The sequence below is a fragment of the Marmota monax genome, unplaced genomic scaffold (assembly GCF_021218885.2).
Source record: "Marmota monax isolate L192 unplaced genomic scaffold, Marmota_monax_Labrador192_F-V1.1 WCK01_AAM20220418_F8-fsc00139, whole genome shotgun sequence".
In the NCBI taxonomy this organism is placed as follows: Eukaryota; Metazoa; Chordata; class Mammalia; order Rodentia; family Sciuridae; genus Marmota; species Marmota monax.
This window is the reverse complement of record NW_026695226.1, coordinates 768,698-794,736: the sequence shown is the minus strand read 5'-3', so window position 1 is coordinate 794,736 and position 26,039 is coordinate 768,698. Positions and strand designations below refer to the sequence as shown.

Here is a 26,039-nt window from a genome sequence, read left to right as displayed (position 1 = left end):
TTGATGACACATTGCTTGTATGGCATGAGAGATCAGTTTTGTGGCATCACAAAGAGGCAGAAGTCAGATCTTAGTGACTTAAGGTATAAATGAGGGACAATAATGAGACACTACTTTTTCAGGAAGCATGGCTAGGAAGAAATGAAGAGAAGTTGGAGAGGTATGGAAGGTGTATTAGTTAGAGTCCTGCACAGCTCACACACACACACACACACAAAAAAAAAAAAAAAAAAAAAAAAAAAAAAAAAAAAAAAAAAAAACCTCACTAGAATTTAATAAAGACTCCTTATGGAGATGTGGGCCAATTTAAGGAATCCCATACTGGAAGCACTAGGTAATAACCAGCAGGAACAGATCTGAAAGCTGTTAGCACTGGTAGCCCTGAAGGGGAAAGGGGAGAAAATGGCATTCTAAAAGCTTGGTGGCCATGGAAAGGAGAGGAATATAAATGCCTCCCTCCCTCTACTCCTTCTTGTGCCTCCCTTTGGAAGAGCAGGACCTGAATCCACATGGCAGGTGAGCCCAAGTGATATGGTCCAGGGAGGTTAGCCCCTCCAGGCCTAATTTGGAGTAAACAAGAGTGGAGAATGGATATGGAGAGCAAATGATGAATCACTAACAGAGCATCAGTGGGGACTTTTTAAAAAATAATTGGAGTATCATTAATCATTTATTTGTTGAGGGGGAAAGGCAGATAAGAGAGGCATTATAGAAGGAAGAAAGAGGCAGAATAACTAATGGAATGTGTGAGGAGAGGATGAGATCTGGTTGGCAGAGTTACTCATTTTGGAAAATCAGAAGGATGGCTCATTCCCTGAGACCCCAGGAAGGAGGCAAGCATGTGAGTGTATGTGGGCATGTCCGTACACAGAGAGGGGAGACAATCTGGAGAGACTTGTGCCTGGAGAACATTCATTTTCTTGTCAAGGTAAGATGCAAGGTTATTTATTATGAACAAAGGGACTGGACGTTAGCATATGACTTGAAATATTGTTTACTCTAGAATTTTCATTAGGAGTATGGGAAATTGAGTTGACAAGAGAAGATACACAAGAAGACTGAGAAGGGGTAGAGCTTTGGCTGAGATAGGAAGTTATATAGTGCTGAAAGCAAGTAATGGAAGAGGGAAATATTCATGGTACACATTAATAAGTAAATTGCTAACATTAGCAGCTGTGATATAGTGAAGAAGGACTTATGCTATTTTGGGCTCTTAGCTGTCCTCACCCATACTGATAGACCCCAGAAACCTGAATCTCAGATGGCTCACAATACTCCATCTCAATTGTAATACCATTTATTCTAAAATGTGCCAGAGTTTTATTGTCTTTTTTGGAGGGTGAGAGAAATCTTTTCTGTGTTAAATGTATGATCATTTTTTCCAACCAAAATTTGCAACATGTATCCAGTTTAATTTTACAGTATTATTTTTTTTTAAAAAAATTTAAAAATGTGTTATTTTTAGATATATGTGACTATAGAGTGTATGTATTTTGACATATTATACATATATGGAGTATAACTTATTCTAATTAGGATCCCATTCTTGCAGTTGTTCATAATATGGAGTTTCATTGGGGTTGTATTCATATATGAACATGGGAAAGTTATGTCTGATTCATTCTACAGTGTTTCCTATTTCCACCCTCTCTTCCCTTTATTTCCCAATGTCTAATCCAGTGAATGTCTATTCTTTGCTTATCCCCTGTATTGTGTGCTAGCATCCACATATCAGAGAGAACATTTGGCCTTTGGTTTTTTGGGGATTGGCTTATTTCACTTAGCATGATAGTCTCTAGTTCAATCCATTTACCAGTAAATGCCATAATTTCATTCTTCTCTACTCCATTGTGTATATGTACCATATTTTGTTTATCTATGCATCTGTTGAAGGGCACCTAGATTGGTTCCATAGCTTAGCTATTGTGAGTTGAGCTGCTATAAACATTGATGTGGCCGTGTCACTGTAGTTGCTATAGTATGCTGATTTTAGGTCCTTTGAGAATATGCAGAGGAGTGGGATAACTGGGTTAAACAGTGGTTCCATTCCAAATTTTCTAAGGAATGTTCATACTGCTTCCCAGGGTGGTTGCACCAATTTGCAGTTACACCATCAATATGTGAGTGTACCTTTTCCCCCACATCCTCACCAACATTTATTGTTACTTGTATTCTTGATAACTGCCACTCTCACTAGTGAGATGGAACCTCAGTGTAATTTTAATTTGCATTTCTCTAATTGCTAGATAATTTTACATAATTTTTAATATCTCTGTCAAAGACCAAGTCTGCCTTCACCTGAAATGTCTAAGGATTCTCCTGAAGCACTTCTCTTCATCCCAGCTGGTGAGATTGGGTGTTGTATTTCTTTTCTCAACCTGTGTGTGGGACCCTAGGCTGCACTGGCTTGGCTTGAGGCCACCTACCTCTGTCTCACCTTCAGGCTGTGGTCTCTGACTAATTGCCCTTTAATTATTCTGTACTTTCTCTTGCTTCCCTCCACATTCTGGCTTTCCCCACTATCAAGACTTTCTCTTTTGTGGACTCAAACCTTGGCTTACCAGGGTTTAGGCATATGCCAAATTATGGACTTAATCAATTATTTCTTTTTTTTTAAAAAAAGAAAATATTTGATTTTTGATTGACACATTGTTGTATACATTTATGGGGTACAATGCTACATTTTGATTTATGTATACATTGGGTAATGATCAAATCAATGTGATTATCATATCCAACCTCTTAAACTTTTATCATTTCTTTGTAGTAAGAACACTCAAAATTCTCTCTTCTACTTAGAGATATATAGTACGTCATTGTGAACTACAGTTACATTACTACACCACAGAACACCAGAACTTATTCCTCCTATTTGTAGATTTTTACTCATTGACCAATCTCTTTCTATCTCAAAAACCTCCCTTAGTTCTTACAGTATCTCATAGTTTAAGGCTGGAGCATGATATTATGCTTCCCTCTATTTTTGTTTGTTGTTTTTGATTTATTACCTACTGTTAATGATTTGAGTCCTGTTTTGTGAATATTCCTGTCACCAGTAGTTGAATCTTGTCCCTTGGGGTTTATTCAGAAGTGTTGTGCAAATAGTATCTAATAGTCCTTTAAGATGCATGAAGTGGTTTTAGTCTAGCTTTTGAAACTCTGTGGTGTATTCTGAGGGAATCAGCAATTTCTGACCCTCTAATTTCACTACCTTTTGTGGAGGCAGCCTTTTTCCTCACAGTAAGTTTTGATTTCTTTGCTGAATTACTGTGCAATCTTTCTTTTCAGATATTGTAAGCATCACTCTTGTGATATAAATAACTCAGTTTCACTGATAACAGATGAGTATATAGTTGGCCCATTGTTAAGTTTGCTCAGGCACAGATTGACAGTTATGTCATTCTGCATATCCTGTCCCAAGTTCCTTTCGATGTGGATTTCAGAAGTCTTGAAATCTTAAAAGTGAGGATGCATAGTAATGTCTGTATCATAGTATTGCTAGGAGGAGCAAATCACAAAATATATGTGAAACATCTTCACAAACTGCAATGAGCTAGCAGTTACAGTCCCTCCTTTCTAGTATCTAGTAGAGTCCATGACCAGAAGTACAATAATTTAGGAAGCCTTTACCTGCACACAAACTTAAATATTACTATATCTATGTGGAGATAGTCATTTCATGTGTGTGTAGTGCTTTCAGTTAGCTTATTTATTCTTATAGCTCTATAAGATAAGGAAGGAAAATTGCATCTTATTAGAGATAGACAAGAAAATTGAGGTTCAGAGGGGTCAGGTAGCTTTTCTAGGGCATATAGTTGAAAACATGAGGCTGTTGGAACTAGATTCAAGTTCTTCTTAGACTCCTTAGACGAATCCACCTGTTTTATGTTTCTGAAATGGATCACAGAGATGGATGAGAACATTGAGAAAATATTCCTTCATTTTTCCTACAAAGGAAAACTCCACAAGTCTTAGGGGAAAGAATAAGGCAAAGAGACTTTATAACTCCCAATCAGTGAGCCTTTTTTTGTCTTCTTTCATTCAGAGGTGTGCAGAGGTGAATTAGATATTTTGACAAGATCTTTTAGACTGCTTTTAAAAACATGGATCAGAAAAAGCTGTAGCAAAGAAAGCCATTCTTGTGTTTAAAATATTTTTTTGCATAAATACTTATTACTAGAATAATAAAAGCATGATATTATATCATAATTTTAAAATAAATGTACTTAGGAAAATGACTGAAAACCTAGCAGTGGTTATTTCTGGTTGATGAGATTTTGATAGATATTTATTTTCTTTGTTTCTCTGTTTTCTAAATTCTTCACACTGAATATGGATTGCTTTGTACTTGGAAAATTAAACAATTATTGTTTTGAAATGGGCATATGAAGAAAATAGACAAAGCTGAGTAATTAGAAGGCTTGTGTAGAAAATAAAGATATTTTGGAGCAAACAACTCGTGAATATGATTTTAAAATTTATTTTGAGTCATTGACTCCTCAGGAAATATAGTGGTGCTGAGAGTAGAGAGAGATACTGAGAGAGATTGAGCCAAGGGTGCTGTTGTTGGATAAACTCTGCTTTCTGGGAGGGTCAGAGAGGGATAGTGAGCATTCAGTTTTTATTTTGATTTCTGCTTCTCAAGTTTTAAGGTTTAGCATTAGTTCTCAGGATCTAACAAGGCAGCTACAGTAATCATGAGACATGTAGACTTAAGATCTAACTACATATGCTACCTAGATCAGCTGTATGATATTGAGGTGGGGGTAAAATCTTTTCCTGTGTCCTTATTTAAAAATTCTTACCTCATAAGGTAGTGGACAGCATTGCTAAGCCATGAACATTCAAATATATGATGCTATATTAATCAATATTGGATGGCGCTGCCCTCACTCCCCCAATGCTCTACTTGGTCAGGACTTAAGACATTCATGAAGATAAGATGTTTCTCTAGAGCTACTGTCTATCTTAAATATCTGTCAGAACCCTTGGTTGCTGGTGACACCAACCCAATTCATACCTCTTTGACTTCAAAACAGTATTTGCTGGGTAAATGAAAGAGTTGGTTGAAATGTACGACAGCACTGGAGACCTCTGGCCTTAGGGTAACTCATGGAGTAAAATTTAATAGCTACTTTCAATTCTTTTCTTGAGAATTCTAATAATAATATTTTGTTGTCATGTGTTGCTTATCTTTGAGTGTTGGCTAGTCTTTCTCTTATTCCTTGAATACCATGCAATTTTGTGTTGTGTTTGGATATTTTAAATATCATCTTCTGAGACTCTAGGCCCTTTTAAATCTTCTGTAGAGCATTGATTTGTTTGTTTTAGCAGGCAGTCAGCCTCCTTAGGTTCAGTCTACATGTTCCTTCTCACCTATGGTGGTTCTTGTGTTGGTTCAGTGTACAGAGGTTTTGTTATCCCTCCCTGGACCCCAGCCAGGGGTGTTGGGGTGTTGTCTACTCCTTGCTTGAGCTACTCAGGGTTTATTCAGAGTGGTAGCTCCCATTGCAGTTCAGTTCTGCCTTTGCTCTGCCTCTTTGAGCATATTCTACACAGGCACAGTGTGTGGGTCATCCTGGGACTTGTGTTGGTTCATACACAGAATGCGGGGGGCGGGGGGCTTTCTCTTCTCCTTTACACTCTGGGATCTTTTCTCAGTGACTCCTTTGTATGTTTCCTCTAGCCAGAAAAATGGATTATTGTGTAGTTCCAGCGTCCATGCTCTAGTGCAGTGTCACTTGACTGGGATAAAGTGACAGGAGAAAGAAGGAAGAAAAAGAATTTCGGTGATTTTTCTCCCAAAGTCTTCCATAGCAGGAGTTCCTTGTTTTTGTTTCTTCATGCAGAGACACAGGTTTTAAGTGCCATTTCTTCACCAGTGCTGGCCTTGAGGCAGGGCTGGAAGAGGTAGAAGAGGGGAAAAGAAGCACGTGCACCTCCCCCTGCCAAGTACACAAGTTCTCCAGCTAACAGGGATCCCTTTTTTTGATCTTCTACCCAGAAAGACAAGCTTTTCTTGGAGATTTTCCAGCCTACACTGTGTGGGTCCCTGATTTGTTTATCTTCCTTTCAATGCTAGGGAAAAAAAAGAAAGAAAAGAAGCCAGATCTTATTTACCATTGTTAGTTGCTAGAAAGTAAGTTTTGGCTTTTCCTCTCAATCTATCTTCTTTTCTTTATTTTATTTTATTTTCTTAATGTGGTGCTGAGGATCAAACTCAGTGCCTCACACATGGTAGGTGAGTGCTCTACCTCTCAGCCACAACTCCAGCCCTCAATCTATCTTCTATTATTTGTTTTGCAGAATCTCAGTTTTTATATTTTTGTCAGAGTGGAATGAGAGGCCATCATGGACTTCCTCAATCTCGGCTGTCACCAGTGAATAATTCATTATAATTGGTCAGGTAGCATGTCTACATTAGGACCCGGCGGGGGGTTGCAGTTCTGTGCCAAAACTGCATGATGTCTTAGAATAGTTCCCCAAAGTGTAATGAGGACAGAAAGCATGCTGTTACCCAAAGAAATGGAAAGTAATGCCGGGTACAGAACACCAAATATCTACTGTTTCTAATGAAAAGGAAGCCTGTTAATAAATGTTTGTTTTCTAAGAAGTGTAGTTATGACAAGAGTTATTATTAGGGTTATACTATTCATTTAAAAAAATTCTACTGATTGGATATCTTATTTTTATTTAGCTCACAAAATTTGCATGAAAAAACATGATTTGGGATGTTAAAAATTTTAGAGCCACTTATCACCTATGCTATTTTTGTAGATGCTCTTTACAAGTAAAGCTCAATTTCAAGTAGCAGCAAGGACAAGATTTAGCTTTTGAATTTAAATGGTATTTTTATAAATCCTTTACATCGGAATTCTGCCAGTGGCTCAGCTGAATTCAAACATGGAGTTGCCCAGCACGGCACCAAATTGTGGTTAGCAAAGTGTGTTGTTCATTCTTCTTTTCAACTCCTTTTCATCCTTTCTCCCATTCTGTTCCACTTTTCTTTGTCTCCTTTGTGTCTGTACACCTGGACAGAACTTCAGTTAGGGTTAGAACTTAAGTTAGGTAACTTATCCTAAAGTTAGGAGAAATGTGAATATTTTTTCTGTCTTATCAAAGCAATTTCCTAAAAGTAGGGGGGCATTAGTACATTTTAATATTACATAATATAGTTTAACTGTAGAAAAATTTGAAAATATAGGCTCATATAAGACAATACCATGATACTTATTACTCAGGTAATCATCATCAGCCCTTTAGAATATATACTGGTCGTTCTTTTTACACATATTGATTACACACAATTAAAATTCAGATGTATTGCTTCACAACCTTAATTTTTTACACTTAAATATGTCATAAAATTATTTTGTTTTTAAATATCTCTTGCTGTTATCATTTAGAAATGGACTGTATAAAATCCAATCTCATCATGTGTGAACTATAATTTATTAACCAGCCTTTTTGTGGCATATTAATTGTTTTAATGGTTTCTCTAAATAATGCTGTGATGAAAACATACTATAGTTTTCTTGGATTATGTGCCTTGAAGTGGAATTGATGTGTCATGGGGTATATATAATGCATTTCTAAAACTTGCATGCAGTATCTCTTGGTGCTGATTAAATAGTTTGGTTACTCAAAATTTGCAGGAGCAAAGGTGTCTTTGCAGTTTCAGCCTGATTAACTTAAAGAATTTGTAGTTTACATTTTATATAGGTAAGCTTACAACCATATATAACTAGCCATAACTAGAATTTGTTTTTCCCCTTTTGAAAAATTGTGCTTCAGCAGATCATCATCCAATTTTTATTTGGGTTAGCATAACAACAAACCCCTCAAAAACCCAAACTATAAAGACCACCTAAATCCAACATCCCTTCAAGAGATAGACAGACCCTTCTGCCTGTCAGGAAATTTTATCCATTGAGGGGTAGAAAACTTTTTTTTTTTGCTGTTTGTTTAAATGTTTTCACATAGTAGAAACCAGCATCACCTCCAGACCAGACCTATCTGATCTCTGCTATAGATAGCCACAGTCTGATCATCTTCCAGCTGTGTTCTTCCTCCTCTTCTACAGTCTGTGGGTCGGGAGCTTTGCTACCTGCATGCCACAGCCCACCCTTTGCCTCCTTCATACCACACTCTGGGCAATGTGGCTTTAGAATTATATGCCTAAAATGCCTGAGAGTGCTGCTGACATTGTAGAAGGGCACTAGCAGACAGGCTGTTGTCACCTCTTGTATATGAAGGAGTCTCCTAAGATGTGGCATGGCTAAAGAAGAGAAAGGAATGCCTCAATTTATACATTTTCTCTTGGTCCTACAAATGTTACGGATGCCAGTGAGATGCTTACTTTGGGACAAGCTGTGGGGTGTGAGGGCGTGAGTAGGAGCAGAAGCTGGAAAGCTGTTAGAGTCTGTAAACAAGTCTGGATGGCGCCTGGCAAAATGCCAGAGGGAGTGGTTTGTGAAGTAAGGCCAGTGAGCCATTAAGTGTGGAGATTTCTTATTGGTTGACTGATGTATCTAGTTTATGCTAATTAAGATAAGCTGTGTGGAATGTATAAATACCTCTGTTGTCCTACAATAAATGGCTTCCACTCCTGCTGTATCAATCTACACAAGTTATTCGTCACCCCCCGGTTATTTTGCTGCAGCCGGACTGCGGCAGAAGGCCACTTAGGCTGTTGGTGGTAGTCATCTAGGTGTCAGGAGCTGGTCATTGAAATAGGGCAGTGGTCAGGAAGACGATCTTCTTGACTATGTAGGACGATTCTGTGGGCCAATTCAAGTGGAGTAATGTTATAAGAATTATATTGGAAAGCTTAAGAGAATTGTGTTGGAAAGGCAAATGTTGTTATTATTACTAGCAATAATAGTAATAATCATAGTGTGAATAAAAGATACATTCCAGCTAATCTTAATTCTAGGGTAAGCAAGTATGCAGATCAGCTGAAATGGTTTGGGAAAGGGAGCCAGTGTGTGGGCAATACCCACTGAGGGCACCTTTGGGAGAGCAGGAAGGTGGTGGCTCTGCCCTTCCTTGGGATGGTGGTCCAAGTGGAAACAACAGTGGTGTTGGAGTGACTGGGCCTGGCCACAAGTGTGGGGGAAGTGCCCCTGAGCTGGATCTCACTATTTAGTTATTCACAGGGTTCAGGAAGATGCTCTTTTCCTTCCTCTTGCTGTATTTGATGTCCTTTAATCTGTAATCTTCCTCGTTCAATATTTTTGGAGGAAATAGCTCTTTTTCTCTTGCTTGCTAAAGAAGAAAAACTGAGAGGCATGCCTTCTCATATAGATTTTCAACCAGTCTTGTGCTTTTATGTCTGTTACTCCCCTCTAATTTTTGGGATGTCTAATGCCTTCAATTCCATCTTTTTGTTGTTGTTGTTGTTCTCATTCTAAGGGTGTGTAGCCCTTAGCTTTCAGATTGTCTTGTTTTGAACAGTCAATTAGAACTCACCTAATGCTTCCCATCTTCCAGAAATATTTGTTAACACCTGGCGTCTATTGCCATTTCCCCTTCGGTTCTCTTTATTTTTGTATGCTTATAGCATTTTCATTCTTTTACTCTGTTCTCTTTAGAAATTTTTTAAGTTCTTGTACAGGTTTGTAGACAGCAGAGATAAGCATATATTTAATTCAGTAAGTTTAGATGCAATTAGTAAGATAATCATTGCATGTGCTTAAAGACTATTTTATATAGAGACACGCATTTTCTTCAGCATCTTCTGTGAGAGTTTCTATGAGGGTTATTAATATTATATATTGTCCTTCTGTAGGTTTCCTGAGAAAATTAAAGAAACCTATAATTTTCCTGAGGAGACTTGTTTTAGGATATTTGTTTTTTTGAAAAATTTCCCTGGCAGTACCTGATGACTGGATGTGGTTCATTTCCTTTTATCAAGAACAGTGAAAATGTAGGTCATAGACTATAGCACATAAGGCAAACCTTTTTCTTTCAGATTAAGAGGAGTCTGAGGAGCAGGGTTAGTTGTCTCTAAGGGTCTTAAATTTAGTAATGGCAGAGGAGAGATTGGATTTTAGGCCTGTTGCCAGTTCATCACCTAACTCTCTTCAAGCTGGGATTGAGGCCATAAAAGGAGAATCCTCTAAACTGGGTCCTTCTAAGAAAGGAACCCCACACACTTTCATTCACACTAAAATGTAAGCCCTATGAGAACAGGGCTTGAGTATCTGGTTTCCAGCTATCTCCAACATCTACACAGTGGCACATGCAAGGTGCCATATATTGAATTAAACATATATTGAATTAATGCAAGGAAGGGTCTTGTTTACCCAGATAGACATTGAAGTCAAGTTTCAAATATGAAACTTCTTCAAAACAATTTCCAAAAAACAATACAGTATCAACAAGTGAAGTGAAAAAGATGTGTCATAAATAGATCATGTTTACATTACTTAGCAGTAGGTTTCCATGGTAACCTTGTGTTCTTTTTATAAAAGAAAAATCTGAAAATTGCTGCGCGATTTTTCTGCACTCATGTACTTGATGATGTTGGCTAAGGACCTACTGTAAGTCCTGCGTGTCTCCTTATGTGTTCTCAAGCTTGGGGCCTTTCTACACACTACAATGAAGCAGGCCCACTCATTGGAACTGAAGCTGAAGGGTTTGTGCCAGGCTCTCCTTTCCCTCTTGCTGTTTCACTCTCAAGGAAGTGTGCCAAGTGCTTTGCTGAGCATGACATTCAAGAGCCTTTCTCCCAGAGGAGTAGCAGTCTCCTCAAATACACGGTTGTGCTATTCTCAACATTTTGCATTAAAAAAAAAAAAAAATGGAAGAGAAGGAACTTCACATTAAGAAAATGAAATGAGGACAATGAATTACATCAGCTTCTTTTTGTCCCCTCTCTTATGTTCTTATAGGTATCAGCATTTTCTTTGCTTTGAAGTCAGAGGCCTTCAACTTCCTCTGCTCTTTTTGATTCTATACTAGAATTTGTGGTCCTCGGGCTGGGAATGTGGCTCAAGAGATAGTGCGCTCGCCTAGCATGCGTGCGGCCCGGGTTCGATCCTCAGCACCACATACAAAAACAAAGATGTTGTGTCCGCCGAAAACTAAAAAATAAATATTAAAAAAATTTAAAAAAAGAATTTGTGGTCCTCTGTTGTATCTTTAACTGTAGCCAGTTCAGCCTTTGGAGGATAGACAGCCTCAGAATGCTGACTTTTCTCATTGGTGATTCACAAATGAAGAGACCTCAGTACAGAGTACCAGGCCGCTGTGTTCCTTCATTCATTTGAGTACTTGCTCTCTCCTCGGTTCACCCTAAGATAACCTATTTCACTGCATGCATCTAGGCATGTATCTCTAGGTTGATCTTGCTGCTTACTGTACCTTTTCAAATTAACTATTTATGAGGAAAGTGGTCAGCAGAATAGTTACAGATCTTGTCTATTTGTCAGGGCCTTCTCCTTGATGCTTTTTCAGACTATTCCATCTCATGGGGATTTCATTTGACTCTGTAAAAATAATACAATGGAGTCACATTTTGCATGCTTTACCACATATATTCTGTAGAATGTGATTCTAAATGTTTAAAGATGTTTATTTTTCTAGAAAACTTGTCTCCTAAAATGCAAGTCCTCTGAGTGCTAAGAAATGGGTGTGTGATAGAGTGCTTAAGGAAGAATGGGCTGTACTAAAATTATTGAGCAATGGTACAACATTGTACCTTATGTGACATGAGACTTAAGGGATTTTTACTGGTATGTACTGTATGTATTTATTTTTTGGTACTGTGAATTTAACCCAGGGGTACTTAACTACTGAGATTCATCCACAGCCCTTTACTTTTTTTTTTTTTTTTTTTTGAGACAAGGTCTTGCTAAGTGCTTAGGGCCTCACTGAGTGGCTGAGGCTGACCTCAAACCTCTATCCTCCTACCTTGGCCTCCCACTTTAGCCTTCTGTGTCACTGGGATCACAGGTGTGTACTTTTACAGGTGGGATTACAGCCACCACACTGGCTTTTAGTAGTAACTTTGACTAGGTAGATTTTTTTTTTACAATTTTTATTTTTTTATTCTGATTTGTTATATATGACAGTAGAATGTATTACAATTAATATTATACATATAGAGCACAATGTTTCATATCTCTGGTTGTACACATAGTGGAGTCACACCATTGGTGTCTTCATACATGTACTTAGAGTAATGATGACCATCTAATTCCACCATCTTTCCTACCCCCATACTCCCTCCCTTCCTTCCCCCCTTCCTTCCCTCCCCTTTGTTCTATCTAGAGTTTATCTAATCCTCCCATGATCCCCCTCCCAAACCCACGATGAATTAGCCTCTTTATATTAGAGAAAAGTTCAGCATTTATTTTTTTGTGGGGGTGGGATTGGCTAACTTCACTTAGCATTATATTCTCCAACTCTATCCATTTACCTGAAAATGCCATGATTTTATTATCTTTTAATGCTGAATAGTATTCCATTGTGTATATGTACTACATTTTCATTATCCATTCATCTACTGAAGGGCATCTAGATAGATTTTTTTTTATTGACACACTGACTTGTAGTACTGCTGTTCCTCTTGGAACCTTTATTTATGTTTTCTTATAAAATTGTGTGTCTGTGTGTGTGTGTGTGTGTGTGTGTGTGTCTAGTTCACTCTAACAAAATCATAAGCCTGTTGAGTATAGGAGCTGTGTATTGTTTTAAATCACCCCATACTCTTTAGGCCATATTACTTATTTAATAATTAAGTGCCTGGGAATAAAGAACAATACATATTTTTATATAAAAATGACATTGGTATATACATAAGTCACTTAATACAATATATGTTAATGTCTGCTAGAGTTTTGGTCTTGAATGCCTTTGAAAGGCCCATGTGTTAAAGGCTTGGCCCCTGGGGTAGTGATTTTTGGAGTTGGTGGAACTGTAGGAAGTGGGGTCACTGGGATAATGGGATAAAGGGGATAATGGGATCCTGACCCCTTCCTCTCCTTTGTTTGCTTCCTGACTGATGAGGTGAGTATTTTTGCTGCTTTTCTACAGGCCCAAAACAAGGGGGCCATTCGATAATGGAGTGGAACCTCTAAAACTGAGCCACAATGCACTTTTTATAAGTTCATTATCTCAGGTATTTCAGGATAATGATGGAACACCGACTAATACAATGTCTCTATAACAGTAATACATATGTATTTTGTCAATATGTAAACATATATATTTTATACATGAGATCTTTTCAAAACACTGTCTAGCCTATGTGTTAAATAGTAAATATTGTTATCAGAATTGAGAAATGAGTCCCAAGGTTTATAGTGAATACCATGAGCCTTTTTTAGGGTAGATGACATTGGTGTTTGGGAGTGCTGTTAGCATTCAACATTTACTTGGGTATATTCTGACATTCTCTGTTTTAGAAATAAGACAATACAATTTGATGTTTTTGTTGTTGTTATTTAAGAATCTGTGCCTGTATTTTGATTTGTGAGTGCATGTGAGTAGTTGGGTAGTTTTGTGTATGTGGGGTACCTTGATATCTATAGAAGGATAATTTTCCTTTAAGTGTTTTGTGGTCAGGCATAATTCCATGCTCTATTTCTTTTTGGGTTGTTTCCTGGCTCCCACATATTTATAATGTTAGGCTTACAGGGAACTTTGTTGCTTGGAGCAGTGTCTTCATGCCCCAATATTCAGTGATTTGCAGACATGTTTAAATAACATTCATCCTTCGCATTGAAGTGCACAAGGCACTTCTTCTTATTTGTAATTTGGAGAAATGTAGCTTGTGAGCTGATGTCTGTTTTTTAGAGTGTGCAATGACTCACTTAAGTGTGTTTGGAAATAAAATGCCAGGTGCCCTGAGTGTATGAAAAATTGCCAAGAATTTTCCCCTTGTCAAGCAAAATTGTAAAACACATTGAAAAAGGCAGAAAGAATTTCTGGGTATCCTGTGTAGTGCAGGTTCCTGAATTATCAGTTTCTATAAAGGTCTTTCTTTGTCTTTGAATGATTTCACAACACTGTTAGATGTAGGAAATTGATAGCATTACCAGTGATTCTCATGAAGACATGAGAATGCATTTTAGCCTTTGGAACACAATTGATCATTATCCTCTATATATTTACCATTTTATGTTAATTAAATTCATTTTACTTTCCTGATTGTCTATTGTCCCTTGAGTTCTTCTTTGAACTGGTGGTAGCACCCTATTGATTTGACATGCTAATAAAAATTACAAACAAAGTCCTTGACATGTATTAATTTTATATTTGTTTAAGAAATGACTTTACCTTTTCTTTTGAACTTGTCCCTTAACATCAGAAAATTCCTATTTCTGAAGGATTGATTTAAGCATTCAATCTTTATTTGAGTTGTGTTTAGTTAGGGTCTTGAGTGCTAAGTATAAATCTGAAAATTTATGTGGTGTAATTCTCTTTCCCAGAGTATCATTCAGAATACTTGGGAGAGGCTGTCATATAATGTCTCTTTAGTAATTTTACTATGTAACCCCACTTCTTAGATCTTTCTATGAATTGAAGGGTTTCCTTCAGAAGAGATTTTTTAAATTGTTATTTGTTACCAAGCCATATGAAATAGCCTATTAAATAATTTAAAATAAACTCCATCTGGCTTGGACTACAGTCCAAATCCCTGACCCCCTGTGCTATCCTCTGCATGAAATAGGTTTGTTTTCATTTTGGTATTTTAAATTTCTAAATAAACATGTCAATGCTTCTTGCTTACATCCTAAGAGTTTGGTAACAACAGTAGCTATGGCCCTTTGGAGTCATTGGGTAATTTGGAAAGGGTAAATAGGATAAAAGAATCTTAGGGAAATTAAGTGGTGTATGACACACAACATTACAGCCAGAAAACATAATGCCTTTTTCATCTACTTATTACTGTTCTCATCTTGGATGTGGCAGCCTGGATAACTCAGAGGTAGTGTTGGAGGAGTGCTTTCTGGAGCTTACCCTATTTTATTCAGAGGCCTTGCTTCATTTGAAATTCATGCCAGACTTCCCAGCATCATTATTTTGCTAGGATGATAAGAAATAACCTAAATTTTCCATATAGAGGCCAGGATCTTCTCAGTGGGATATGGAAATAAGAGAGATGTCCTAATACAAATAACTGGGAACAGAAAAACCTGAAAGCCATTATGCAAATGAATGACCAGTCAAGCTACTCTATCAGAGGATTGTGGGAAGCTGAATAATGCTTCCACCCAAAAAGAAAAAGAAACACAAAAACAAAAGATATCCAAATTCTTATCCCTAGAACACGGAGGTATTGCCATATATGACAAAAAAAAAAAAAAAAAAAGGAAGATGTAAATTGAGAACCTTAAGGGAAGATACCCAGATGGGCTTTGAGTGCAATCACAAGAGGAGAAAAGGCCGAGGCAGAGCCTGGAGTCGCACAGCCATGGACAGTGAATGCCAGCAGCCCCCAGAAGCCTAAGGAAAGAGATGGATTTTCCCTAAAGCTTTCTGAGGAAGTATGGCCTGCCAATGCCTTGAGGAGTGGAACTATTTTTTGACTTCTGACCCATACAACTATGAGAGAATAGATTTCTGTTGTCACAAAATGTATTTTGTGGTAATTCGCTACAGAAATGATTATAGTTTGGGGGGAACTGGAAGTGAAGTGCTATTATAATCGATACCTAAAAGAGGGGACGTGACTTTACAATCGGGTAACAAGCAGAGGCTGGAAGAATTTTGAGGTACATGATAGAAATCCTGGATTGTCTTGAACAAACTTGATAAATAAATAAAGATGAAAAAGACTGCTGGTGATGGCTCAGGAAATATGAGAAGCATGGTAGAAAATGCCTACATTTTCTTAGTATGTAAATTATCATAAAAGAGTATTGTAAAAAGTACAGATGAGCTGCTTTCTTCTTATTGCTTATAGTAAAATATGAGAAGAAAAAGATGAACCAAGGGTACAGTAACAAAAAGAAAACCCAAACTGCGGATTTGGAAAATTATGTTTATCCAGATTGAAAAATATATTAAAACAGGAGATTAACTGTTGGGAAAGGCTGCTGTGGAAAACAGGCAAGAGTGATGGCCTTCCTGTTCCTACTTCCCCACGGTGAAGTCATTAGGTGCTTCTGTGCTTCTCTGTCATTAATATAGTCAGGGAGGCCAAACAAAATAGATGAGGGGCCTAATAGCATCATTCTGGGTATTGGATTAAATTAATAAGGGTATAGAGGATAGATTTGGAATTTCTCTTATTCTTGAAATGCTCTTGTAACATCTTATCCTGATTCCCCTCCATTCAAGCATTGCTCATGTGAAATGTGCTGTGACCAGAGGAGGTCATTGTGAGATTTTCAAAGCAACCAAAAGCCAGAGACAAGTGGGTTGGCCTTAAGTTGGCAATTGTAATAAATGGTCTATTTTAATACTCAGTGACTAATGGCAGCCTGCTGTGGTGGATGTGAATTGAGTTTGGGAGAGTTGCTTAGAAAATCTGTAATTTTTTTCTCTAGTATTTGAATGATCAATTATTATACTTTGTTAAATTTTAAACAGGGCAAGAACTAGGTCAATGGGAATGGTTCTCTTATTTCTTTGAAACACTTGGAGTGACTGACAGCAGTCAGTTTCCTAGTGTTATTTTGCTCTTCCTTGTACTCCTATCTATCAATCCTTTGGAGCTTAAAAAGCCTGCAAAAGAGATGGAGAAATGTGCTGTAGTCTTTGGGTTTAGAGGTATATGGTACGAAAGGATAAAGGCTACAGCTTAAGAATGTTGTCTGACCTGCCCTCCCCCATATTTTGAGTGCCTACTGTATGCCTTATATAATAATTTTTTTTTTTATATTGGGAATTGAACCCAAGGGTGCTTAACCTCCCTTTTTTTTAAAATTTTTTATTGTTGGTTGTTCAAAACATTACAAATTTCTTGACATATCATATTCCACAATTTGATTCAAGTGGGTTATGAACTCCCACCTTCACCCCATACACAGATTGCAGAATCACATCAGTTACACATCCATTGATTTACATATTGCCATACTAGTGTCTGTTGTGCTCCGCTGCCTTTCCCATCCTCCACCCTCCCCCCTCCCCACCTCTCCCCTCCCCTCCCCTCCTCTCTCTCTACCCCCTCCACTGTATAACCCTGAGGGTTTCCTTCCATTTCCATGCAATTTCCCTTCTCTCTCTCTTTCCCTCCCACCTCTCATCCCTGTTAAATGTTAATCTTCTTCTCCTGCTCTTCGTCCCTACTCTGAACTTAGTTACTCTCCTTATATCAAAGAAGACATTTGGCATTTGTTTTTTAGGGATTGGCTAGCTTCACTTAGCATAGTCTGCTCTAATGCCATCCATTTCCCTGCAAATTCTATGATTTTGTCATTTTTTAATGCAGAGTAATACTCCATTGTGTATAAATGCCACATTTTTTTTATCCATTCGTCTATTGAAGGGCATCTAGGTTGGTTCCACAGTCTTGTTATTGTGAATTGTGCTGCTATGAACATCGATGTAGCAGTGTCCCTGTAGCATGCTCTTTTTAGGTCTTTAGGGAATAGACCAAGAAGGGGAATAGCTGGGTCAAATGGTGGCTCCATTCCCAGCTTTCCAAGAAATCTCCATACTGCTTTCCAAATTGGCTGCACCAATCTGCAGTCCCACCAGCAATGTACAAGTGTACCCTTTTCCCCACATCCTCGCCAGCACTTCTTGTTGTCTGACTTCATAATGGCTGCCAATCTTACTGGAGTGAGATGGTATCTTAGGGTGGTTTTGATTTGCATTTCTCTGACAGCTAGAGATGGTGAGCATTTTTTCATGTACTTGCTGATTGACTGTATGTCCTCCTCTGAGAAGTGTCTGTTCAGGTCCTTGGCCCATTTGTTCGCCGTGCACAAAAGTGAATTCAAAATGGATCAAGGAGCTTGATATCAAATCAGAGACACGCCGTCTGATAGAAGAAAAAGTTGGCTACGATCTACACTCGGTGGGGTCGGGCTCCAAATTCCTCAATAGGACACCCATAGCACAAAAGTTAATAACTAGAATCAACAAATGGGACTTACTCAGACTAAAAAGTTTTTTCTCAGCAAAAGAAACAATAAGAGAGGTAAATAGGGAGCCTACACCCTGGGAACAAATCTTTACTCCTCACACTTCAGATAGAGCCCTAATATCCAGAGTATACAAAGAACTCAAAAAATTAACCTCCCTTTTTATTTGTTATTTAGATACAGGGCCTAAGTTGCTTAAAGCCTTACTTAATTGCCGAGGCTGGCCTTGAGCTTGTGATCCTCCTGCACCAGCCTCCCTAGCTGCTGGGATTGCAGGAGTGTGCCACTGTGCCAGGATATCTAATACATTTTTGATCAATAAACTGCTTAGTGGGTGGAGTGGGAAAGGAATTCAAGTCAAACAAGGGGTGCCGTTTGGATAGAGGCTTGCAAGCTAATTGTGTTAGGATGATTGATAAAGCACAGTTGTCTCATTAGAATCAGCTCTAACAAAGGCTTGTTTTGTGCCTGTTTGCAGAAAGATTACCACTTTGAATATACGGAATGTGATAGCAGTGGCTCCAGGTGGAGAGTTGCCATTCCCAATTCTGCAGTGGACTGTTCCGGCCTGCCTGACCCAGTGAGGGGCAAAGAATGCAGTATGTGCTGACTTTTTGATCATTTATTCTTCTCATTAAACCATAACATCTTAATATTAGCCCTGGGTATCAATTATAATGAATTATAATGAGACCTTGGAGAAATGAATGTATCTTGTTGCTGTCTAGCAGAATACATGGGGTCCTTGTGTGCAAAGTCCGTGATAACACATGGATGTATTAAAGTATCAGTATTATTGTTATTTGTAAATTTTTTATTTAAAATTTTGGAGGGCAGAGTGGCAGAATTTATCTTTAGTGGATTTTTAAAAAAATTACATTAAAAATTATTTGTTCTAATTAGTTATACACAACAGTAGAATATACTATGATACATCTTACATAAATGGAGTATAGTTTCCCATTCTTTTGTTTGTACATGTTGTAGAATTCCACCGGTTGTGTAGTCATATATGTACATAGGGTAATAGTGTCTGATTCATTATACTGTCCTTCCTACCCAACACCCCCTCCTCTTCCTTCACTATCCTCTACCTAATCCAAAGTAACTGTATTCTTTCCTCGCCCCCTGCCTTATTGTGAGTTAGCATCCACATAGCAGAGAGATCATTCAGCCTTTGTATTTTTGGGATTGACTTATTTTGCTTAGCATAATATTTTCCAGTTACATCCATTTACCTGCAAATGCTATAATTTTATTCTTTAAGGATGAGTAATTTTCCATTGTGTATATATACACACCACATTTTCTTTATTCATTCATCTGTTTAAGGGCACCTAGATTGGTTCCACAGTTTAGCTATTGTGAGTTTGAGTTGTTATAAACATTGATGTGGCTGTGGAATTATTAATTGGGTAACATATCACTGAAAGTTTGTCATTTAAACATTTTTAAGTGTATAGAACTATTATAAGTATATAGAACTATAGTAGCACTAAGTATAGTCATATTGTTTTCCTACTATTACTACCATCTATCCACAAAACTCATCTTGTAATGGATTCCTTTCTTTTTTAAAGCCACAAAAATACCTTGAGGTAATTTTTTTGTAAGTATAACCTATAAAGAGATTATAGAATTACTGAAGGTCATATTTAATAACTTTCCTTTTGAAAATTAAGAAGATTTGAAGTGTAACATTATGAGTTAACAGAGAAATACATTGTGGAATTTATTTTCATGCATAAACTCTTTTTTAAAAAAAACTAATTTGGTAAGTTAGGGGTGTGGGGAGTTTCTACAGTAAAGTAGTCTAGGGTTAGCCTAAGGTTCAAAGTCAGATGGATTTACCTTTTTTCCAGCAGTGTTCCAAATGGTATTCCTAAAAGTTTAGACAGTCTGTTTCTAAATGAACATACAGGTAAGCAAATTTGTTAAATGGAAAACTAATTCTTTCTTGTTCACAGAGCACCTCTCTCTTATTAGCTGAGAGAGCTTAAGCTTAAGTGGTGAGTTCACTGCACTCAGGGAGACTGCAGCAATTCTATGAGAAAAACACCATTATTTCTTGGTGAATGATATTAAATGAATACAGAGAGAACCTGAGTACCTCTCCCCGAAAGACATTAACAAGAGTCTGAAGAGACAGGAGGCTCAGTAGAGAAGAAGGTGATGCGAGCCTAGGGTCCAGGCAGCCTCCTGTGCAGAGGAGAGATCAATTCTCAGTAAGGAGGATTGGAGGGGGGGGGGGGAAGGGAAACAGAGCCTGAGTAATACCAATGTAGTCAGTTTATTGTAATTGGCTTTGGCTACCTTCCTAGAACATCTGTATGGTATTTATCTATACTTTTTACTTGGCAGATGTCTTGGTTTCATTGTAAACAACTCAATTCTGTCAGACTATCTAACCATTATGAGTAGTAACTCCATATTTGCATGATCTTGTGGTTCTGGCTACCACTGGATGTGGAGATCCATTTGTCAGTTTGAAATCTGCCATGGTGGAAGATTTGCTCCAAATTAAGGGCTTCTTCCCTGGCAGCCAGATTTTAAATATTTAGCAGTACACTATTGATTAAGTGTATTTGCAAAGTTTCAAAATTCTGTTACAGAATTAATGCCTGAATAGTAATTATTACCAACTGAATGCTGCTTGAGACCCTTGTTCATTATTTATTGTAATAGTCCATAGATTATTTGAATTTGACCCTCCAGCAAGAACTTTTCTAAAACCTCTGACTAGTAATAAAGTTACTTTTAATTATTACTTACATTAAAAATGATAGCACAACAGACACTAGTATGGCAATTTGTAAATCAATGGATGTGTAACTGATGTGAATCTGCAATCTGTGTATGGGGTGAAGGTGGGAGTTCATAACCCACTTGAATCAAAGTGTGGAATATGATATGTCAAGAAATTTGTAATGTTTTGAACAACCCACAATAAAAAATTAAAAAAAAAATGATAGTTATTTTAAAAACAATAATACTTATGTGATGGCTGGGACATTTTTTAATCTTTGTTTTTTGTCTAAATTCAGAATTTTCAAATATTCCTGTATAATATATTTGCTCTGGTAGTTTGTAATATGACCTTAAGTCTATGACTTTTTCATTTTATGGTAAAGAAAAATTATTTTAAACTTTACAAGTAAATTAGTTGATCTAACTAACTTAGAAGCACAGTTAATTTGTAATGTTAAACATGTTGTTTACCACATTACCAGTCATTAGTGTTTTGTTGTGGATGGTTAGGGTAATAATAACTGATTATTTCAATGGCTTAGATTTTCTGTTGCTAATAATAACTACCATTTCTCAAATTGTGATTATGTGCCAAACATTGTACTTGGTGCTATATGTCATTATTCCATTGTAATCTTAAAACAGCCCTCTGAGGTAGCTACTACAGGTTGACTGTCCTTTATGTGAAATACTTGGGATCAAAAGTGTTTTGGATTTAAGATTTTTTTCTGACTTTTGGAATACTTGTATGTGCATAATAAGATACCTTGGGGATGGGACCCAAGTCTAAATACAAAATTCATTTATGTCCTATATAAACCTTATATGCATAGCCTGAATGCAGTTTTATACAAAGAATTTTAAAGAATTTGGTGCACAAAACAATTTCATGGTACAAAACATTCTGTTTGTGGTGATATGTTGATCCCAAGAATTTCAGATCTTGGAGCAGTTTGGATTTTCAGATTAGGGACAGTGTTTCCATTTTTTATGATGAGAAAATCCAGTCTCTAGGTAGTGACACAACTTTCCTTGGTTCATATGGCCTGGCTGAGTCAGATCTCCGATTCAAGTACAGACATGTCTGATTCCAGGGCCTGTCTCATATCCACTGAGCTAACTTGCCACATGAAGATGGCAGCCTTGAGGTGCTTCCAGGTCTTCATATGGGGACATAAAGCTCTCTTGGTGTGCCCAGCATTTGGCTTGTACTGAAAAAGGAAATTAAAAAGCAGAACAGGGCAACTTCAAGTAAATGAAGAATATTTAGGCAATGGTTGTGTAGGACATGATTTCCCTAGATCCCAATGTCTCTAAATAGACTCAAACCCATAGTTTGAAAATGTAGTTGTGTAGATCTTTTCCTCTTTTGCAAAAAGAGACAATATTGGAGGGCTTTCCTGAGGAAGGGGATTCTAGGAATATTTATTTAGCAGTTGTAACTTTTTTTCAGAAAATTGATGGGCAAGATGTATTACATATTTGGTTTTTTTTAAAGACACATAAAAATCTGGCCATAGGGCTCCTCTGAGTGAAGTTAATGAGAAGTCAAATGTCAGTTTTTGTTGTGCTTGAACCCTGGGGTATATGTGCATCCAAGCTTACAGAACTCAGAGTCACGGACTCAGTTATTTATGGGTACTGGTCCCTATTACCCTCTTGTCCCTTCCTCTGTGGAAAACTTACCAGTCTCATATTGCTGCTCTGTGTAGGCCCCTTAGATGACCTCCTGTCTCTCCTCCTCTCTGCTAGTTCCAGGATCAGCCCTGGTAACTTTACTGCTTCTCCCAAGTCTGTGGGTATCACTCACCTTTCAGGGTCTTGTGATTAGAATCTCATTTCTGCATCACAACACTTTGTAATAATAACCAAGAGAATACAGCCCCAGTTTTAACCCTGTGGCTTCTCCACCATTGGGTCAATCTCCTCTTTTATCCTGGAAGCACAAGCATTTCTAACAATCTCTTCTTGACCTTCTAAGCATCCTTTGATGTTCTTAGATCATCAAAAACAATGGTCCTCCTGGAGTGATTTCCTGGGTGATAGTCTCTTTTAATCTTTCTTTGGAAACAGGGCCCTTTGGCCTCAAACTAAATCTTAGAAGTGAAGACCTAGATATCCTTGGAGATGACATGTGAAGAGAACTCTTTTATGTGTTTTCAGACAAGTCTAAAACAGTGAGAGAGAAATAAACATAATATATCTCTTTTATATTCTCACATTTTAAGGGGAATATGTGCCATGTATTGCTTACCCTTTCAAATATTTCTGAGTCTTAGACTTCAGTTACAACCCTAACATCATAGTCTAATTAAGGATGACAATTTAAATATAATTCACTTGGTGTGTAAGCATTAAATGGATCATTGTCTTGCGGATATTGTTTACTCTTGTACTTCAGAATTCATAATATGCAAATCAATAATACATATGAAATAATCATTATTATCAAATGTATGACATGAAATGGTTGTCTATGGATATATTTGTGCATGTATATGTATATAATGTGTAGTACATGTGTTTGAGTTACTTTTGTATTGTATTTCTCATATAGGATTTAGTGAATTAATGTGGTTTCAATGAGACATTACTTTTACATAAGTACGATTACATGTGTATTGTGGTTTTCACTGATGAAAAAAAAAAAGAGAGAGACTTTCACTTTGACAAAGAGAGAATTCCTTAGAAAGTCATGGATACTAAAGGAGCAGGGGCCTTTGGCTACTTTGAGCTCATGCATGACATCACCAGATACTTTGGGGCAAGGATATTTGTGCATATTAGAAAGGGGACTCTCAGTGCAGTTTGATTCTCTAATGTTCCTGGAGAATTGGGCTCAACTGACAGAGTTCATGATCCTTGTGGGTTTGTAGTGAAATTTTACACAGAAGATGATAACTTGAATCTTGTTGGAAATAATGCTCTCATTTTCTTCATCAGGGATGCCATATTGTTTCCATCAATGAACCATAGCTGAAACAGAAATCCCCAAATATACCTGAAGATCTGGACATGGTCTGAGACTTCTGGAACCTACTTCCTGAGTCTCTGATCAGGTTTCTTTCTTATCCAGTGATCAAGGGATTAATGGACATCAGTACATGAGTGGATATGGATCACACACTTTCAAGCTGGTTAATGCAAATGAAGAGGCGCTTTATTGTAAATTCTAATATAAGACTGATGAGGGCATTAAAAAACCTTTCTGTTAAAAATGCAGCAAGAATTTCCCAGGAAAATGCTGACTCTGGCTTCCAGGATCTTTTTTTAAAAAAAAATATACTTATTTTTTTAGTTGTAGTTGTCAATATCTTTATTTTTTTATTTATTTATTTTTATGTGGTGCTGAGGATCAAACCCAGGGCCTTGCACACGCTAGGCTAGCACTCTACCGCTAAGCTACAACCCCAGCCCTTCCAGGATCTTTTTTTAACACCACTACCACCCACAGTTCCTCCTCTTGAAATTTTACATCTTGGTCATGTTGTTTAATCAGGCAGAAACTTTTCCATTTAATCCATTTGATGTCACTAAGGTTTGACCTCATAATCCTTTTATCCCAGTTGGTAAATTGGTCTTATACTGGAATCCAATTAATTACTTTGCTGAGGTTGAACAGATGGACTTTGTGTAAGCAACATGCTTCCCAGTCCTTACAAAATGCTGCAGGGACACCTTTTCCTATCCTGACATTCACTTCTACCACCTGCAATCCAGATGTCTTTGGATACCCATGAACTGTCCCTTTTGTGCTGGAGTAGCCATCTATGATTATGATATGCCTGTGCCCATGTGCATGCACAACAATCAGGGTGCTTCTCCAGATTACTCTCTCAATAGCTTTAGTGCTCCAGAACAACTCTTCTGAATGTTCCGCAGATGTTCTGTGCTTTGACAGTGCCAATGATGACAGTGCCACTCAGGTATGAACATTCTATGTGGACATGTTGAGTGAAGAGTAGAGGAAATTCCTGAGTGAGAACACTGCTGGCCGTCAGAAGACACATAACTTTTCATCTAGAAGAAAGTAGTCAAGGACTTCACTGATGTCCATAATGCCTATGGAGCTATGTCCAGGCTGTTTTGGACAAATATAGCAGTGAGAAGTGTGAGAACATGATTCAGACTTTTATGTAGTCTGAGTCTTACTTGGATGTAAGAGAGGAAGCTAATATGTGAGGCCAGAGAGCCAAGTGCTTTGCCAAGGAGATGTCTGCCTCTGAAACAAAGCATAATGTTGATGGATGTGACCCACTCATGGCTGGATGGGAGATTCCTATCCAAATGCACAAATGCAAGTTAATATCTTCAAATGGTAATCCAGGTTTCTATAGCAAATAATGTAACACTGATTTTTATTGTTATTTCTCTAGGAGAAAATGAAGGTCAGGGCTTAACAGTCATTTCAAAGAAATATATATTTGCTTTTGATGGTTGAATTATTCATTAAAATAGGTACAAGGAAAGTTTCTAGCCAGAAATATGATTTTATTTGATAAGAAAATTATCTTGGTGAAATTAGCATGTTAACATAGCTTATTATATAAAAATATGGCTGTCATTGTAAAATAAGAAAAGGCAAAAATGATCCACTCAGAAATTTTTATTTTTCTAAGGTTCTTGTAGGGAAAATACGTTTAATATACCAATGTCTATAGAAGATAACTTTAGCACCATTGTGGCTTAGTGTTTATTGCTGTCTGTAATTGATCAGGTTCATTTTTTTAAAACCTGGAATTACATTTATTCTAATACAATATTGATTTTGCAACAGACTGATTTGTAATTGCTTGCATTTTTACAATAAGTCTGTACGTAGAAGAAAAATGGAAAATTGAAAAATTCATGAATACATGGAAATTAAACTACATATTCCTAAACAACCATTGGGTCAAAGAAGAAATCAAATGGAAATCAGAGAATGTCTCAAGACAGACAAAACAGAAACACAATATTTTAAAAGTTATGTGATGCAGCAAAAGCAGTTTTAGGGAATTTTATGGTGATTAATGCCTACATTAAAAAAGAAGAAAGATCTCAAACAGCCTAATATTACATATCAAGGAACTAGAAAAAGGAAACCAAACTACTAAGCCCAAAGCTGGCAGAAGGAAGGAAATAATAGAAAAGTGAATTATTTATTTAGCACATTAAAAGAATAATACACAATGACTAAGTAGGATTTATCCCTAGGATCCAAGGATGGTAACACATGCAACTCAATTATGACATTAACTGAAC

The 26,039-nt window shown here is 37.3% G+C and overlaps 1 protein-coding gene and 1 pseudogene across 1 annotated transcript in view; both read left to right on the top strand.

The window, feature by feature from the left end:
• Elapor2 (endosome-lysosome associated apoptosis and autophagy regulator family member 2) overlaps positions 1–26,039 on the top strand; it is a 161,619-nt gene that overhangs the window by 58,114 nt on the left and 77,466 nt on the right. Inside the window, exon 2 of the mRNA XM_046435396.2 lies at positions 18,526–18,646. Coding sequence (XP_046291352.2) covers positions 18,526–18,646 — 121 coding nt within the window. The remainder of the gene's footprint in view (positions 1–18,525; positions 18,647–26,039) is intronic.
• On the top strand, positions 22,912–24,242 carry LOC124086880 (catalase-like; annotated as a pseudogene).